The sequence below is a fragment of the Bombus fervidus genome, chromosome 12, assembly GCF_041682495.2.
Source record: "Bombus fervidus isolate BK054 chromosome 12, iyBomFerv1, whole genome shotgun sequence".
Classification (NCBI taxonomy): domain Eukaryota; kingdom Metazoa; phylum Arthropoda; class Insecta; order Hymenoptera; family Apidae; genus Bombus; species Bombus fervidus.
The window spans coordinates 11,210,149-11,227,631 of record NC_091528.1 but is presented as its reverse complement, the minus strand read 5'-3'; the positions used below and the strand labels follow the sequence as shown (position 1 = coordinate 11,227,631).

The window sequence follows — 17,483 nt, the reverse complement described above, 5'->3', positions numbered from 1 at the left end:
AGTCCACGATCGACGAACGTAGTGTTAGCAGCCATCTTGCATCACAGCTCGATATCGCGTAATGTCGTCGGGTCGCTTGTCAAACTCGTCTATTAACCTCACAAACTTTTGTATTTCACCGAATAATTGACAGTCAAACATAATACATGAATCGTAATGATACCATGTTCCAGCGAATCGTGCGAAATGTAAAACTACAGACAGGAAACTAATTCGCGAGTGCAGAGCGAACGAAAACAAGGCTCCTTATCGCGCCGTAATTATCGCGCGCCGTCAAGTTTTCTCTGACAATAATAGAGAAATATCGCGGTATTTACGCTGCAAAATGTCTAGCGCGAAGATCATCGAAAATCCAGAAATACCGGGTGAGTTTCTATTTGTAGGAAAGAATTTCTCTCATTGATTCACGTTGTAGAAACATATGTCCTAGTGAATCTAGTGTACCGAAAATATGCAAACACGTAAATGTCCCGGACACGTCGATCATTGAAAATACATAAAACGTTCGTCACGTTGTGATTGTTGTATTTAGGACAGGATATTTCTTATGAATGGTAGAATGTCGCTGAAAACACAAACGTACGCCACCTAATGCAACAGCTTCTATTAAAAATAACCGGATGTGACTTTTGATATGTCTATATCAGTCAATTATCAAAACAATTACTCAAAGCATGCACGTATTGCACTCTATATTTGGCACGTGAAATAAAAAGACGCGTTGACTGTAGAGTACCGGTGTGCTTACTGTCAAACTTTTATTCTGTGTTTCACTGTCGAAATCAGCTGACGGCTTAAAGTATGAAATAACAGACACATAACGTGTATATATACCGATGCAACAGTGTGGTGATACATCTCTGTCGTTTTCGTAGGAAAATGCAAAATTTATGAATGAAATCGAAATTTATCGACAGATCATAATTAATTAAATGGATTATCTTACGTTACATCGAATGTAGTATCCGTAACAATGTATATAAACACTCTGTTACCATTTAAGCGTATATAGCATGATACGATCGTTGGTATTTTATGAACATTGTATCGAGCGTTATTACCGCGTTATGCGTTTCGTTCCTTACGCGCGATACTAATTTTTTCATCAAATTTAACCAATACGTTACTCCCGTTATCTCGATAGCGCAAAAGTTAATCGTGGCTGCCAAAGCAGATTATTCGATCGCGAGGTGTAGAGTGGATATTATAGCAGCGTGTAGTCGATAAGCGAAATACGGTTACTGCCGTTTGTAACAGCTCGGCAAATGTATCTTGCATGTTACAAATAAAAATGACCGATATTACGGGTTACGTTCGCCGACTTATTCGAAATTAGCAAAATTAGTCAGAGCATTGCGCGCGATTAAATCCGATCTTGCAGCAAATTACGTTGATACGTATCTCTTTGGATTTTATTATTTTATTTTTTCGGTATATTTTATCCGCGCATTTTTATACGTGGCTCGGAGGCGCTTAAACTGTCCGGTCATTTTATTAGCGAGATAAATCTAACGGTTGACGCAAATTCTTTGGCATGCGCGTTTTATGTATCATTTATACCAAAATTGTTGTGGTAATTGAATTAAATGTTTTCCGTTCGTGCATAATACAGGATTAGAATGTTTTCTGCCGCCGCCTCCACCGCCTCCGCCGCCTCCGCCTCCAGTTACGACGTCGAAAAGCAACAACTTGGCAATTACGACGGAGCAACAACAACAACAACAACAACAACCTGTGACAACAGAATCGACGACGACCGGTTTATCGACTAACGAAACAGCGGGAAATGTAACAACGATTCAAGCAGCAACCACGTCGTTTTCAAGCCTTCCTGTGCCAACAGCGTATATCATGCATCCGGCGATGCAACCACAAACACCTGGACAGCCGACTACACCCTGGTGGGTACCAACGGATTCCGATACATCGGACCTTTATGCACGGTGGTACGACACGACCTACAAAGCGGCAGCTGCGGCAGTCGTATCGCCGACGATACAAGTTTGCAACAAGACCAAGAACAAGTATTACAAACGCAAGAACGAGTTCATCGATCCCGCGGTAGACGCAGGTAATTGTTTGCGACACGTGATAACAAGTGAAACGAATAGGATATATTTGTTTGATGGAAAAAAATTCAACCGGCCTGTAGAATACCGCTTTATGCGCATCAAATTATCATTGGAGAAATCCGATTGCAGATTCTTACGGTATTTTAGCTAATTAAAGATTGATTTATGTTTCTATTTCGTAGAGAAAGTTGCAAGCGCCCAGAGGGAACTGGCAGCACTAATGAAACCGCTGAAATGCGATCTGTGCAATGCAGTTGTAAGGCTCGATTACTTTATCCGATAAAAATACACGCGCGACTCTGTTGAATATCGTGTCGTTGTTTGATTAACACGTATTTAAGCGAATACGGCAGCGAATTATAATTTGCTTAAAAACGAACGGTTTCAGATGAACTCTACGTTACAAGCTAAGTTACATTACGATGGAAAGCCGCATCAGAAGAAGGTGTCTATGTTTCTGAATCAGAGTGTAAAGAAACAAAAGACCGAAGACGGCCAAGTCAGTAGTACGACCACCGACTGGCAAAATTATTGTGATGTAAGCAGATGAAAAGTACATCGTCGTTGGTGGAATGGAATAACAGGTAAATCGCGATTGAACGCTGTTACACGAGCGAAACGTGTTTGATTTGCAGATTTGTAAGACGTGGTTCACGTCGCAAACGGATGCGACGCAACACTACGCTGGTAAAAAACATATTAGAGCAGCGAACGGCGGACGTCGTGCGAGGTACAGAGATGTATACTTGTCTCAAATTATTCTTAGAAAGATAGCTGTGTCAGCCGAGATCGTCATACCAGAGCGTTGAATTCTACAGGCCGTCGAAGAAGTCGCAAAATCAAAATCAGTACAGTCAAATAGATCCCAGCGGCCGATTCGGAATGGCTTTTCAGACGGAAGTGCAATCTACACCGGCACAGCCGGTAGTACCTGACGGTACCAATGCGGTACCTGCACCAGCAACGGCCTCCATCTACACACCGCCTCCTTATCCAACGCCGTTGCGTTGCGATCTCTGCGGTGTTTCGGCAAATCGGCAGGATCAATTAGAAACGCACAAACGCGGTGCTAGGCACTTGAGAATGCTCAGATTGAACGGACTGCCGGTTCCCGAGCCTGGTAACTATTTTATTTATTTACAGACATCTATCCCGTTCGTAAGCGTTAGGACAACGCGTTCCACGATAATACGAGCCACGACAATATATATATATATGTAATAACGGTAGTTGACCCAAGTAATAATTGTCGACGATTTCGACAATATCCTAATGATTTTTCAAGTTGGCGTACTCTCGTGGTAAGCGTCTTGATCTTAAATCTTATGAGCGGGACAATAGGTTCGTTCGTATCGCGGCAATGTTTATTATTATGAATGTTTTTAGCTACCGAGAGCGAGGCGACACCCGCTACTCCCGGACCTATAGATTATTCCATTTACCGAACACCATCAGGTAGGGATACGTTCTCGAACGTTCGAACGATAACCCTAGTCACATCCCTGAGTAAACTGTTTCGTTTGCAGGTCAGTATTATTGTGCACCGTGCAATCTGTCGTTAAACTCCGAGAGTACGTTTGCTCAGCACGTGGAGAGCAAAAAACATAAAAATCAGTCGAACCCAAAGTCTCCGTCTAATGCCGTAGTGGTGTCGAAGAAAGCTAGATTCAAGAAGAAATAAAACCACGGGAGCATCGTACACGTGCACGGTCGGTGCACGCTACTTCCTTGTCTGTCCGTTGTTTTCACTGAAACTTTTCTCTCATTTTTCGATTACGCAGATGTATCGTGGTTGTATCGCAAGCAACGTGCAGCGATCTGTGCCTAATAATAAGAAATAAAACTCTTGTTCGATATAGGGTCTAGCGGCGAGACTTTCGAGGAAGTCGGTAACCTCTGAGTCTTCCAACGTCACCGCGAGACTAACGAAAATTATGAATTAACGCGAAGTTGGATCCGATCGTCGCGCCACTGATGAGCAAGATAAGTCTGTTAGCGTTAATCGGTGTTTTAAATTAAATACCGATTAACTGTAAATTCGATTTTCAGTAAGCCGAACGGTTATTTAGACGGTAGCTCGTTAACCGTCTCGGAGGTTGCGCGACTAATCGCCCACATTTATTCAATTACGAAACCATTAGCTCGAACGCTCCCCGCCGTTCAATTCGCGAAATCGCGCGCGCGCGCTCCTACGAACGCGCGTTTGTCGCGTCCAAGTGAAATTTATGCGTCGTTCGCTGCCGACCTTCCGCAGAATTTATGACCGAGCGAACGAGCCATACCGAACCCTCCTCTATTAATTACCTCCTAAGACACGTATGACGGATCAACGTTTTCAGCCTGTTTTTACTGTCACTTCCCCGCGACAAATATATCTTTTGACAGTGGTAACCAAATAAAAATGTCGCTGTAAAGCATGAATCAACGAGTAAGAAACCCTGGAGCTACATTCATGATACCCAAAAATGGCAACAAGACACGTAAAAGCTGCGTCTTTTTGGAAAGAAGAACGAATTAGTCGTCGCTAAATCGTCGTTAATATCGCTAAAAGGGAGGAATTTGTCATAAAAATTCCACCGACTATCGCTTACCTAGCTCGAAGCTATCGAAAAAAGGCGAAAACTTTAGACAGACTGGATCTCGTGCGTTGAAAATTCCTCCGAGATCGTCTGCCTTTTGTTTCCACAAGGAGAATCGCATTCCGTTGATTTTTTTTTTAACAAACTCACGATAATTCGATCATCTAACTATTTCCCTGCGACCCTTTTTCATGTCTTTCCGTCACGCAGCTTCGGCTGCTGTTATTCCAGCGACGTGTAGAGATTAGGATCGTCCACGCACGGACTTGTAGATCGTTGGTTTATACCTGCGCATCGGATTTTTATGACCGCTGGTTCCACGTTTACCGTGTCTCTTTCCTTTTTTGTTCCTCGCTGCGTTCTCCCACTCTACGACATCACCGAAATCCCTTTTCCATCTTCTCGTCTGTCGTACACGTACCTACACCCGCTGCTATTTCTTTCTACTCTCGTGTTTACGATGGGAGAACCGAGATGTTGATTTTATGCAGCCTGCTAGCGTACGAATGGTAGTGGAGGAGAATTTCCAGCGGAGACGAAGAACGGAAGTGAATTCGCAAGACAATCATAAAGGTAATACTGGAACACAATAAGAACGAGGGACGGAAATCGATTTGTCACGCGATCAGGTGTAATGCGCGTAAAAACTTATTAATCACCGAGCGTTCGCGTAGAAATTCGATAAATTCCTGCCGATGACTGGAGAGAATTTCTGAGAACCTGAAAGCGGTGTGAGTCGTCTTCCTCTGAAATTGCCGGCACCGACGCGTCAGGATCGTGCAATAAACGAGAGCAAACGATCCAACCTCGTACAAGCTCGGCCAAAGATAAAAAAAAAAAAAGAAAGAATTTCATAACTATATCGAACGGGTTGTCTTCGATTCGAATATGATTCACCCTACGCGATAAATTCCTCCATGACGAAAATGTATCTAACACGCCGAGGCTCGTACACAAGGCCTATAAGCAATAAGGCTCGTGACCGCTGATTATGCGACTATTCACGCAGAAATCCTCTTCCGTAATCGCGTGGACCCACGTTATTAACAGGAGATATCGAGCGAAAGATCGTCTCGGATAATGAACATCGATGAACACAGATGTAAATGCTTTAAACGAATGAATTTATGGCCTGGAGGCATTCGCCTTAAAAAAGACATGGACGTTTCAAAGATTCGATATTTCATGCGCGTCGATTAAAATTTCTAATACTTGACGCAACATAGATCGCTATAAGTAGGTCCTAAAACCTACGACCAGTCGAAGATGATTCTCCGTTAATTCTTATAGTCGAACCGAAACGCAATTCCAAACGGACGATTCCAACAAGTCCGTGGCTGAAGGCAGCGGTCACGGATTTTCTTTACACGCGAACATTCGTTTCTAATTCCGCAAACGAACGGCTAACTTTGTTAACACGAGAAACGGTACCGGTGCCAAGCAAGAGCAGCCGCTCCTTTGTCTCGCTGAATCCATTGTTCCATCTGAGAGTAATGAATTGGTAAAAAACAGCTCGGAGAGGCAGCAGGCGAACCGAGAATGCAAGGATTTCTTTTCTGTCCCGTTCGCCAGCCCTCGAACAAATTCGTACAATTATTTCTCGATTAGGCGAGATCGTTGCCCACTGCCAGTGGAACAAGGCCAGATTGCCGGCCTGTATTACAGACGAGTAGGAGAAAAACGACGCGTGTGCTTCGCAACGCGAGCCGCCTAATCGCGGAAATTTCGCAGGACGGCACACCCGCTTTAATAAGACGTTTTTGCGAATCAGCCTGTGGAAAGAGGTAACAGTGACGGGACGAAGACGGAGGAACGCGAGACGGGACGAAAAGAAAGGAAAGGGAATAAAAAGTGTGTTCCCGGGCGCATCTCGGTGGGGCTGACCTTGCAAGTCTTCACGGGCCACCAATGTAGACCGACAAGAAAATAGAAAATCGTGCTCCTAAATGCGGGCGGTGTGATGTCATGCGGAAATAGCCGCCCGTCTATGCTCTCTGCTCTCCGCTCTCTGCCGCCGCGACAGAGAAAGGCGAACAGGGAATCTCGATCGGTCGACCGATTACCTCCTCGTCACTGAGCTTCCAACGAGCCGATAGACAGTTTTGCCTTTGCAATCCGCCAACGAAAGTTCGTTTGCGAACAATCCCAATCATTTTCCACTCGATTTTCCCCTACGTTTTTAACCCTCTTATCTTTCTACCAGTCACCAATAATTCCTATCGTTCATGGCCGCGCGATTCACATTATGCATATTCCTCAAATATGGAATATTAAAAGGAATTTTAAAAAGTATACGATTCACTCATGAACCAAATAAAAAAAGGAAAAACAATTCTTTTAACGCGATTAATCGAACACAGAATAAACGTTAAACGCGTTTAATAGTCGTAAAAAGCGTAAAAAATAGTCTTCGTATGTAGTAGAAAATTAATATACACCATACGAGCAGTGCTTGGAACGATTCCATTAAACATCGAGGCTTTCTCGCACGATGGATAATTAACCGCTTACGTACTTTCGTAGCCTCTACGTATATTTTCAGCTTTGTGTCAAACTGTACCAATATCGTCGCGATACTCGGAACTCGTTACGATGCTAAAGAAGTTTCAAAATGTTTTGTATGACACATAATCATAAAAATATACTTTTGCCAGTCACTTGATACGATACAACGGCTACGTACATGCGTGTATATCAGGAATATGCTAGTATGCATAGGCGCAAGGAATATTGCGAAAGAAATGATCGCACTCACCAATAAAAAATCGTACGTCCAGATTCACGTTCAACGAACCCTCGCAGTCGTCGTCCAATTCTGGGAAAATCGGCGAGATAACGATTGTCCTGGCAATGGCTTCCTTTCTTACGACGCTGCGTTCCCGCGTAATATTTCGTCGTATCGAATAACGCGTCGATTATCAGCGACCGTGAAAACACTATTACACGCTCTATATCTCGCGATTAAACGATTTGCACGAAGGAACGATCTTTCAAAAACGGTTTCACGTACTTCGTAAGTAGATTTCAAAACGAAATCACGAATCACTCCATTCGAGTCTTCCGCGGTCTTTGATGTTTCAATAAAAGTAATTCGATATAGATTAGGGGAACTCTGTATGAAAAAATATCGCACACTAACGGTATGTTTGTATAACATGCATGTTTCACTAATTTTATGCATGTTAACAGTCTGTCGTTTCACTAATTTTAATTCGGTAACGAAAAAAATTGACAACGTCGCACCGACCGGTGACGAACGCGATCGCGACGATCAAAGTTGCAATATATTACCCATAGTTCGTTTTGAATCGATCACGTGGTTTCAAATTGCAAGAAATTACCCAGTTTGCATCGCGTTGGGTCACGTGACGAAAAAAAGATACGCTCGTAGTTGATTTTCGGAAGATTGGCGGATTCGTCGTTCGACGTAATTGATCCAAGAATTTGCACATAATCAGGTAAAAATTTGTAAATAATCAAGCATCGTGTTTCGTTTATAAGGATAGACGATTTATTTTACCCAAAGGTCGTACGCATGAATATAGTTTCTATACGAATAAAGATAATTATACCATTTTTTACGATTTTGAAATCGTATAGGTTGGCAAGGATAGAAGATGTATGGCTTCCGTGTACGATGGGAGAGAAGCCCGATTTCCAAGTTCTCGAAGAAAGGAAGAAACAAAGGGACAAAGGTGTGCGAAGTAAATTTTAAACGATATTTCGCGGCGATCGTCGTCAACTAAAGTCACCAGGAATTCAAGTGCGGAACTTTGCGGATGTGTATGAGAACGCCCGCTGTCATACCGCCGGCACGATCGCGCATGCGCGTGGCTTACACTTGACGGGCTCAAAAAATCAATGACCCCGCTCAGTCGTGGGTCCGTTTGCATCTTTCTCTCAACGAGCTAAGAAGACCGGGAATAAAGTCAGAAATCGGTTCGAGGAAACGCGCTGAACGTCGATGATCGCAGAATCTAGCGGGCAACTGTGGCGAAAATTTCAGGTAGGAGTGGGAAAGAAGCGATGGAGGAAAATGGACGGTAAGGGTGCAGCCCCGGTGGCGGCGCTGGTGTATACCGGCCGAATAGCGGTTCGGTGAAACCAGCCGAGCGACCTCGTCTCGTTTCGGCTCGCCGCGTTAGTTCGTGTTCTCTCGCAGCACACGACGGACGTATACTATTCCGCGACGGGTCTCGTGTTCTCTACTCTCGAGGGAGAGAAAAAAAAAAAAACTAAACTGTTATACGCTACCGAATCAGCGTGGAACACGTAATTCAGTGATTTACGTGTAAACGAAAAAACTGTGTCGCAAGTTGAGAAAGAGAGCGGAACGCGTGTCTCGCGAGAACGACACACGAGGTCGTAAGTGCTTCGACCGGCGATAAAGTTTCGTTGTGACTTGTGTAAGGAAAGAAAAAAAAAAAAAAAAGAGAAAAGTGGTGAACCAAAGGAATGTGCGAATATATATCGTTCGCGTCGTGTATAACAGTACCAGGCACGGTTTAACGGCGAGAAAAAGTCCGGTAATCGGATCGATTTTAGGTAGAACGCGGTTCGGTGAATTGTCAGGGGAGAGTATATACCTCTACCATCGTAGCCGTGGTCGCGGTGCACCGTCCATCCACCTTTCGCGTTGCCGCGAGTGCACGGGATAAAATGGCGCTTGCTTTCGTCCGTGTACCTCTATCGACCATGACAAACGATTTAACGACGGAATCGCGTCGACGCCAGTCACGACGTTTTTGAGCAACCGAACGTTTCGCGGCATTGCTTCCCCTCTTCGCCCCACCCTCTTGCCCCGTTTCGATCGTTTTAACGCCTTTTTCTCTACGAATCGAAGCGCTAACGTCACCGCCAGCCACGGGATCGCGATTCGAGGAAGACGACACTTTAACAACGAAGGAAGAAACGATCTCGTACACCCGCGGCGTCCTTGCACTGGAATTTCGAAAACAACGAGCTTCGAGCTGCAGAGCGACACTCCTCGTTCGTGCTACGGTAAGTAAAAACAAAGCTTCGCATTAATTTACAAAATCTTCACCGACCGTTGTAAACACATCGATACGTAAACGCGCGTAATAGCGTTATATATTTCGAAATGGAAAGCAGCTTATCCCCGGAATAGAAGATAAGTTTACGATCTAGTGGCGAGCTGGCAATTGGTGTCGCGATAAATCCCGGTTCGACGCTACTCAGCGCCGAGAGAAATGTTCGTTTTCCGTTTGTTATCCGCCACTTACGACACCAGATATTAACGATCGCAGTGAAAGGCATTGATTCGTTGAACCTCAGAATGCTGTGTCAGCAGCGTAGATTCCATTCGAACAGGTTTGCCATTTGATTCGCGTTACCTTCCCCGACGCAAGAAATAGCAGACAGCGGGACCGATCTACAATAGCGATCCAAGTCCGGTTACGAGGAGAGAATTCTTTTTTCTCCCTTGAAACCTCAATTTTTGGAGGTTTCTTTTTTTTCGGCAGAAAGTGCACAGCGTGTATTAACGATTCCGTAATTATGCAAATAAATGTTGAAAGGGTTTTGGGGGTCGCGGGGTCTATTTGAAAGTCTGAGTGACACGCACGCACATACGAAGCTAGCTAATGTGTACATAGGTAACGCGTGTGTGCACAGTCGACTGAGTACACACGCGCTTTCGCACGCGCCTAAACGTGCCAAACGCGGTTCGGCCGTACGCGCGGGCAACATACATGTACTACTCGGAAAATGACAGGCCATCGGTGAGCCGGTATGTTTGAGCTCGCCTCCTCGTGCAAATATTTTGCGCGGGCAAACATTGGTCATGACGGATCATGCGCCCTCCTAGAAGGTAGACGGGAAGAAGGTGCTTCGCGTCCGCTAAACAACGGGATATGGTGCCGACTTTTGCGTAATGTCACGGACAAAGAGCCACCGATGGGTCATCCAAGAATCGTAAATTACCGCGTTAACATAGACGAGAAGTCAAGATATAGATCTCTGTAATACATCTTTTACAGTATCGATTTCATCTTGTCGTAGGTTTAGCTGTTTTAGATTACTAAAAAGATAAATTCACGTTACCGAAAGATCTCTCGATCGAGCTATCGCAACGGAACTTTTACGAGCGTAGCTGTTCGATTTTCTACGTGTCTAATCAGATTTTGTCGCGTTCCATTTTACGCGTCGTGCCACTGTAAGGATCGAAGAATCGTAAGGCGGTTTCGTCGTAATAGAATTTTGAAGAGGTTTGAGATATTCGAGTGAAATAAATAGGGTTCGGGTTAGAAAGTTGACACTAGCGTGGCTAGGCAGAATGGTAACTTTTACGATAGGTGGTTTCACGGAAATATTTCAGCAACCCCCTACCGTTGTCTACCTGTTGGCACAAGCAAAAACAGGGAGAACCCGTAGGTTTCACGCCGTGAAACGCAATGAAATTGTAGAAATGCTGGTTTTCGTTAGATGCCGAGTGTACGCTCGCGTTTTGCCGTCTAATCTCTAGGCGAGCGTACGAACCGTCTATCTAACAGTTGCAGGCAAACAATTAGCGTTCATCGATGCGCTTAGTCGGGACAGTCGTACGTCGAAGCGCAGTTCATTTGCATAATCTTGCGTTGTAGTTGCGCGAGCACAGTGGATGGTTGTTAAGGAGTGTGTAACTCAACACCATGATCGATAACCGTTGCTTGTTTTCAGCTTAATTTCATTTTCTGGTATATAACCGCGTGCCGGAGACATTCGTGGCAATTAGCCTCAATTTCGAGTTCCGTCTGAAAGCCGCTAATTCGTGGTATAACGTTTCTCGTTGCCCTCGGTACCGGCGCGCGCGGCGTCCTTCTTTTCTTTCGCGCTTCCACCACGTGAGAACGGATCCTCGATGTTTGTCTTGACGCTTGTGGCACCATCCGCTCGTCAGATCTGCCCGATAATCGTCGAACCGTTAGACGAAAACGATCGTGTGCCAAGAACCGGCGAATGTAGCGAACGAGAGAGGGGGCCGCTACGTAAAGAATCTTCTCTCGGTTTCGCTCGCGTAGCTCGTACGTGTACGACGCATGTAAGGTTGAGCGATGTCGGGAGAAGCAATCTCGTGCCTCGGTATCGAGGATCGCAGCGATTAATTATGATTACTGGTATTATTATTAGAGGCGTGCGTAGCGGCGGTTATCAGGACGAGCGAGTCTGTACGCTCGTCGAGCCCCGTCGTTAGATATGCCGCGCGACACCGCGATCTAGACACCGTGTAGCGTTCCACTGCGCACACCAGTGCGTAATTGCATTGTGAAAGTATTACAAAGCGATTCTCGTCGGCTGTGTGGAAACGCGTCGTCGCTCGATCGAGCGCCACAGACCTCTGGAAATAGTGAAAGTAGTGCAACTACCTGGCTCGTCCTTTGAAAACCACTTGCGCCCATATACCTTTGCTCGTACGCGCTCGATTTTTCGTCCCGGTATCGAGTTACGTTTCCGATAGCAATCCAACTCGACTCTTTCCTCCGTTACGTTCGATTATTTGGTAGAAACCGCGTCGTTAAACTTATTTGCTCCCCGTGGAAATTCTGAAATGAAAACGATAAACGAACGGTATACGATATAGATGGATATATGAGCAGCGTGGCCGCAATCCGTAAGCCAAAGTACGTAGTGAGGATGTGAAATTTTGGGTCGGCGAGTGGGTGCCGACTGGCGACAGGCCGATTCGAATCTCGGTTTACGTTTGCAACAAGGGCGACAGGTCTTCCTGCTCCTGCGCTAATCTCGCCGCTCATCTAGGATCTAGAGTTACCTGAGTGTATAGTTTGCCGCATCGGCCATATACACGCTCATCTTCCACGGCTACTGCTATATATCGCGTTATTCGCAAGGTCACGTTTTCCATCTGTTTCGTAGCAGTGCATGGCCGATAATCTATCGCGAGTACGATGATATCGTATCTATATTTAAAGCTTGGGGCAGAATCGATTTCGCAAGCGGCGGAGCTCCTTTCGTTAAACTTGACACAGCGATATTTTTCGCAACAAATTACAAGTTACTCGCCGCCACACGTGTAACTTCGCTACCGGAATCGTTAATGAGTCCGCTGATTTCCATACTTTCGAACGTTCGAATTGATTCCTCGCGCAGACGGTGGAATTAATAATAGCGTGCGTTGAATTAATAAACCGCTTGATTAAGCTTCAGCCACCAGACGTGGACTTTCATTTGCCGCGGCCAGCGTATTAGTCACGATACTATCTCGAAATCGGTATAATACCGTTCGGAATTCTTACGAATGGCACAAGAAAAGTACTTCCTTGGAAGATGGTACCTCGCCTCGCGTATCAAATTTCACTCGCGCAATATCCAGATAAATACACCGTGGGCTCGCTCGGCGTTATTAATTTCGTAATAAAAACTAAAGTACCAGGAGGACACGGTCTTGCGCAATTTCATTTACATAGGATTTTTATTCGTCTGTCCGGCGGGGACGCTGCGTAAATTTTTATACGCGTTTCGGCCGTTCTTTCAGCCGGGCTGCGTAAGAAAATCATTGAAATTACCCGAAAGAAATTGACTGCACGAGAGTCGCGTTGAACCGCGATCAACCATAGCCGGCAACACCTGTGTCATAACGATAATGATAATTAGCAACGCTTTAGTACGTACGTAGTTGCGAAACGTCGTCACTCGAATATCGCGACGCTGGAGGGTGAACGGTCTTCCGACCTACTTATCTATCAGACATTTTAGCAAGAATAAAACTTATCGACCGTTTAAACTTAGAGACACCGAGACAACCGAGCTAGAATCGTTGCAAATTTATGACGGGCTTATCGAAAGAATTTATCGTTAATCGTTATTGCTGAAACGTTCAAAGTCGTTTTGATCGATAAGTAGATGACGCTACTTTTGCCCCAGTTACACGACGTTTCTGCCAAAGGGAAAAACTTATCGCGTTCGCAGCTTTGCATAAATTACCACGTAGATTCTTGCACGAAGCTCCGAGAAATTTATCACGATGTTATCGTTATCACGCTGATTCGTTTCTTTTCCCATTTTTATCGATAAGTAGATTTTAATCGGCGATTTTCATCGTTGGCTGATCGCGTTCGTCACCACGTCCGATTTAACGTTCAACGTTTAACCTCGCGGAAGGCACCACCCTTGGTAGGGGAGTTTTCTCGGCTCATGAATTTTTCCGCGCCACGGTAAACTACTACGACGATTCCGTTGTGTTCAGTCACGTGGTCGTGCAATCTAGCTTAACGATAGGCCACGTGTTCCCTTTTAATAGGCGATGGTCGAACCGATCGAGAACGTCGCTCAGATGCCGGATTACCGACGTTCGTTTTTCCTGCGAAAGGGACGGTCTTGCGATAAATCCGGTTAAATCGTTTCGTTTGAATCTTCGATGGCAGGCAGCATTATTATTGGAACGCGGCTTGGCAGAAGGGAAACACGACTGGTCTTTAAAAGATGGTCTTGCGTGCCATGAAAAAGTGAACAGCCGAGTGGAAGGATCGGTTTCTTACCACTCGCTGTTACCATTTCCCTTTATTACACCGTCGGCCAGTTTATAATCGAATCTCTTTGCGTTAATTGCAAATCGATTTGGCCAGATTACGTCCGGAAAACATGCAGCTCGAAGGAATTTACGCGCGATGCGTTGGACTAGTTTTCTTTTTTCTTTTTTTCTTTCTTTCGCAACTAGTTGCACCCGATCCGAGATCCAGCTGCTAATTCGGAATTTAAAGTATAATGTTCGCGATGTTCATTGTTTCGGGTGGCTGGCTTAGCGCACACGTCGGCGAATTGCCAGAACAATAGCAGTAATTACCAGGATTTCGGTGGAGCTCGATTATGCTCCGGTACAGAGGCGAGTCGCTCGATGAATTTAAGTTTATTTTCTCGTTGACAGGCGAGCGTGAATGGAGATTCGCCTTATATTCGCTGCTCGAGTTTCATGGGAATCTGGCCAATGGCGTGCCCCTTTCCTCCTACCTTTCTTGCACACACTGTGCAGTTAGCGATGTACATATGGCTGCGTTTTTTCGTTTTCATTCGAGGGACCATTTTTTTGGGAAGTGGGCGTACCTCTTTCCGGTTTTTGGGCCATTGTGTTCCGCCCTGTCTGATTCTTCTTCTTCTTCTTCTTCTTCTTCTTCTTCCTCTTCGTCTTTTCATCGTCCTCCGCTTCTTCTTCTTCTTCTTCTTCTCCTTCTCATTCTGCTTCATCGTCTTTTACTGCTACTTCTTCTTCTTCATCTTCTTCTTCTTCTTCTTCTTCTTCTTCTTCTGCTTCTTCTTCTTCTTGTACTCGGCAAGAATGTACCCGAACTGGTATGCGTGGATGCATGTGTGTCGGAACACGGCTGCAAGTACTCGCACGCAACGCATGCATACTTGCTGGCACGCGTGTCTACAAATACACAGGCCGTGTGGCGAGTTTGTTTCTTTGCAAATCGCGGTACCGCGGCGAAGACAAATTCGCGTTGAAGAATTCGCTCGGCCGGGGCTCTATGGTCGTTACTTGTAATAATTAATAATTAACACGTTGGCGGTGCAGAACGGCGTTTTAAGGTCACGAAGCTGCAGTGCTGGGGACCATTAGAGCTGGATAAAAGCGCAGGACATCGTTTTGTTCGTCACCTGGGAGAGACACTCTAGCTCGAGATACGAGTAGAAGATTCGTCGACGACAAAACGTAGCTGGTCGGCCAATTTCATTCGAAAAAGCCGTAAAGTACAGGTTAGGTTGGTCCGGTGAAAAAGAAAGGCTCGCTCGCATTGTGGCTCGAGACAAAGGGACATTTTTTTGTGCGCGATCAAAGGAACGACGAAAGAGAGAGGGAGAAAGAGAAAGACCCTTTTACGCGGTCTGTATCGAGCGAGTTCTCGACTTGGCTTCGACACGCTCGAATTAATGATTTCCTCATCCATGAGCATTACTTTTCCCCCTCCCGTTCCATTCCACCTCGCTTCGACGACCGAATCAGCCTAATTATTTTTCCGTGCTTTTGCCCCGGCACTCGTCCGTTACGTTCAACCGCGTGCTCCACCTGACGGCATTTCTAACCTCACGTGGAAACCACCGCGGACCGCGAAGATTCGTCGAAGTAGATGCAAATGCTGTCTCCTGTAGTGGATATCATCCTCGAGATACGTTGGATCGTTTGGACGATCTGAAGCTGAACGATTGCGTATCCGCGAAGGTGCGCGATAAGAAAACGCGTTTTCACGTAGGCTTCTGCGGCAGAGAACGGCGGTTGCGAAGGCAGACGGAATGAACCGTTAGAACTGGTGCTCCTCTCTGCTTCTCTTTTCGAGCTCGCGAACGGTTATCTCACGGAGAGGATCGAAAGATTCGGGTCGAGGTTAATCTCTATCGCGTCGTCCGAGGCACCTGCGATTAATTTCTTACCTTTTCCTCCAATTCGGCGACATCTTTCTTTCCTTTTTTTTTTTTTTTTTTCCTCCTGTCGACCGACGGCCGACTTAATTTTTGCGAAATATTTTAATCGGATCGCCGCCGAGCAACCAAGGGACGACGTTTGCTTTAGCCGTTTACTCGATTTCGATCGGTTCGCCGGCAAGATAAACGAGCGTATCCGCGCATCCGTCCTTCACCGGCTACTTTATTTGCACTTGGCTAACAACGACCGATCGGTTGGCTTTCCAATTTCCGTCTTTTTTCGCGGTAACTCGTCAGACCGTGAATAAGGGAAATTTGAAAATTCACGGATCGAACGGCACGTTAATCGAAACCGGCGCGGCGGTATCGCTAGAAGAGCCGAGCCGGCTCGTTCGTCGTGTTTGCTCTCGAGATCTTTGATCGCTGCCCGTTCCTCTGTCGTGCTTCTCGCCGGATTCGCCAAGAACAGTTTCGGAAAAATCGAAAGGTAGCTCGCTCCCTTTTTCTTTTATTCTGCTTCGTAAGCTCGCCAGACCTTACCGAATCTACGAATAAATATTTGACGTGTGAACAGCTGCCACGAAACTACGAAACGCGTACGTATGTTCGTGACACGTCGCCCAACTCGCGCTTGCGTTCCTTTTTCTTCTTTTTCTTTTTTTCCTTTTTATTCCCTTTTCTTCCTCTTTCGAGCGTCGATCCAAGGAAACGAGATTAACGAGCAGCCGATACCAGTTCGATTCCGCGGCTCGATTTACGAGTCACCCTCCTAACTATTGTTCCCGTGAAACAGTAGCCAAATTAATTTCTTCGGCGCACGCGATCATTCGTACCGTGAAAACCGAATATACACGAAGAACCGGCCAAGCAATTTGCGGCCATGGTTTAGCGCGCAGCTGACGACTGTAACGACGACGCGGAATGAATCGCCGATATATATATGTATATCGTCCATGCTCGTTAAAGGAGCGCCAACTTGTACACTCGAGGATTCAGCCGGCCGACTCGACAGAAATTTTACGGTATTTAACGAATTACGATGGCCGTTTCGTACGCACTGTCGCGTGAGAAACGAACGATATTGTACAAACAACCTCGACGAATCTTCCCTCCTTTGCCAACCGTTGCGTTCGTATTTTGCGGAAATGTCTGCTCTGATCGTCGTCCGGCCAAACTACCTACAGCATACATAGTCGTATGTGTGTGTGTGTGTATGCTTAGGCATTTTCCAAGCAGCTTTCTTTTGGACATTGTACGAGCAAACGTTGCTGCGGGACACCTGGGGTCTCCGAGCGATTTTCTCCAATTCACACCCCTGGTTGACCGATAGATTCAAAGCCGGTTGAAAATACAGGCAGGCCGAAACCTCTGTGTGCTGCTTCCACAGGCTAATTTGTACGAAAGAGGCTGATCCTATTGTGTAGGAATTTTACGCGCTCGAAAATTCTCTCTCTCTCTC

The 17,483-nt window shown here is 45.7% G+C and overlaps 2 protein-coding genes across 19 annotated transcripts in view; both read left to right on the top strand.

Annotated features, from left to right (window-relative positions):
* The first annotated feature begins 231 nt into the window (after positions 1-231).
* LOC139992662 (zinc finger protein 346) lies at positions 232-3,928 on the top strand. Its single transcript, XM_072013756.1, has 8 exons — positions 232-365; positions 1,613-2,071; positions 2,255-2,328; positions 2,461-2,610; positions 2,708-2,802; positions 2,891-3,192; positions 3,459-3,527; positions 3,599-3,928. Exons 1-8 carry the CDS (start codon positions 326-328, stop codon positions 3,751-3,753), a joined length of 1,344 nt encoding a protein of 447 aa, XP_071869857.1. The 5' UTR covers positions 232-325; the 3' UTR covers positions 3,754-3,928.
* Positions 3,929-8,251: 4,323 nt separating this feature from the next.
* Eph (Eph receptor tyrosine kinase) overlaps positions 8,252-17,483 on the top strand; it is a 94,641-nt gene continuing 85,409 nt past the window's right edge. For all 18 annotated transcript variants that reach the window (XM_072013739.1, XM_072013741.1, XM_072013734.1 and 15 more), the window contains exon 1: positions 8,252-9,652. The gene's annotated coding sequence lies outside the window, so the exon portion shown is untranslated. The remainder of the gene's footprint in view (positions 9,653-17,483) is intronic.

Coding starts and splice junctions, on each gene's coding strand:
- LOC139992662 (XM_072013756.1), top strand. CDS start 326: ATGTCTAGCGCGAAGATCATCGAAAATCCAGAAATACCGG. Junction 366..1,612: donor CGAAAATCCAGAAATACCGG/GTGAGTTTCTAT, acceptor TGCATAATACAG/GATTAGAATGTTTTCTGCCG. Junction 2,803..2,890: donor AACGGCGGACGTCGTGCGAG/GTACAGAGATGT, acceptor TGAATTCTACAG/GCCGTCGAAGAAGTCGCAAA.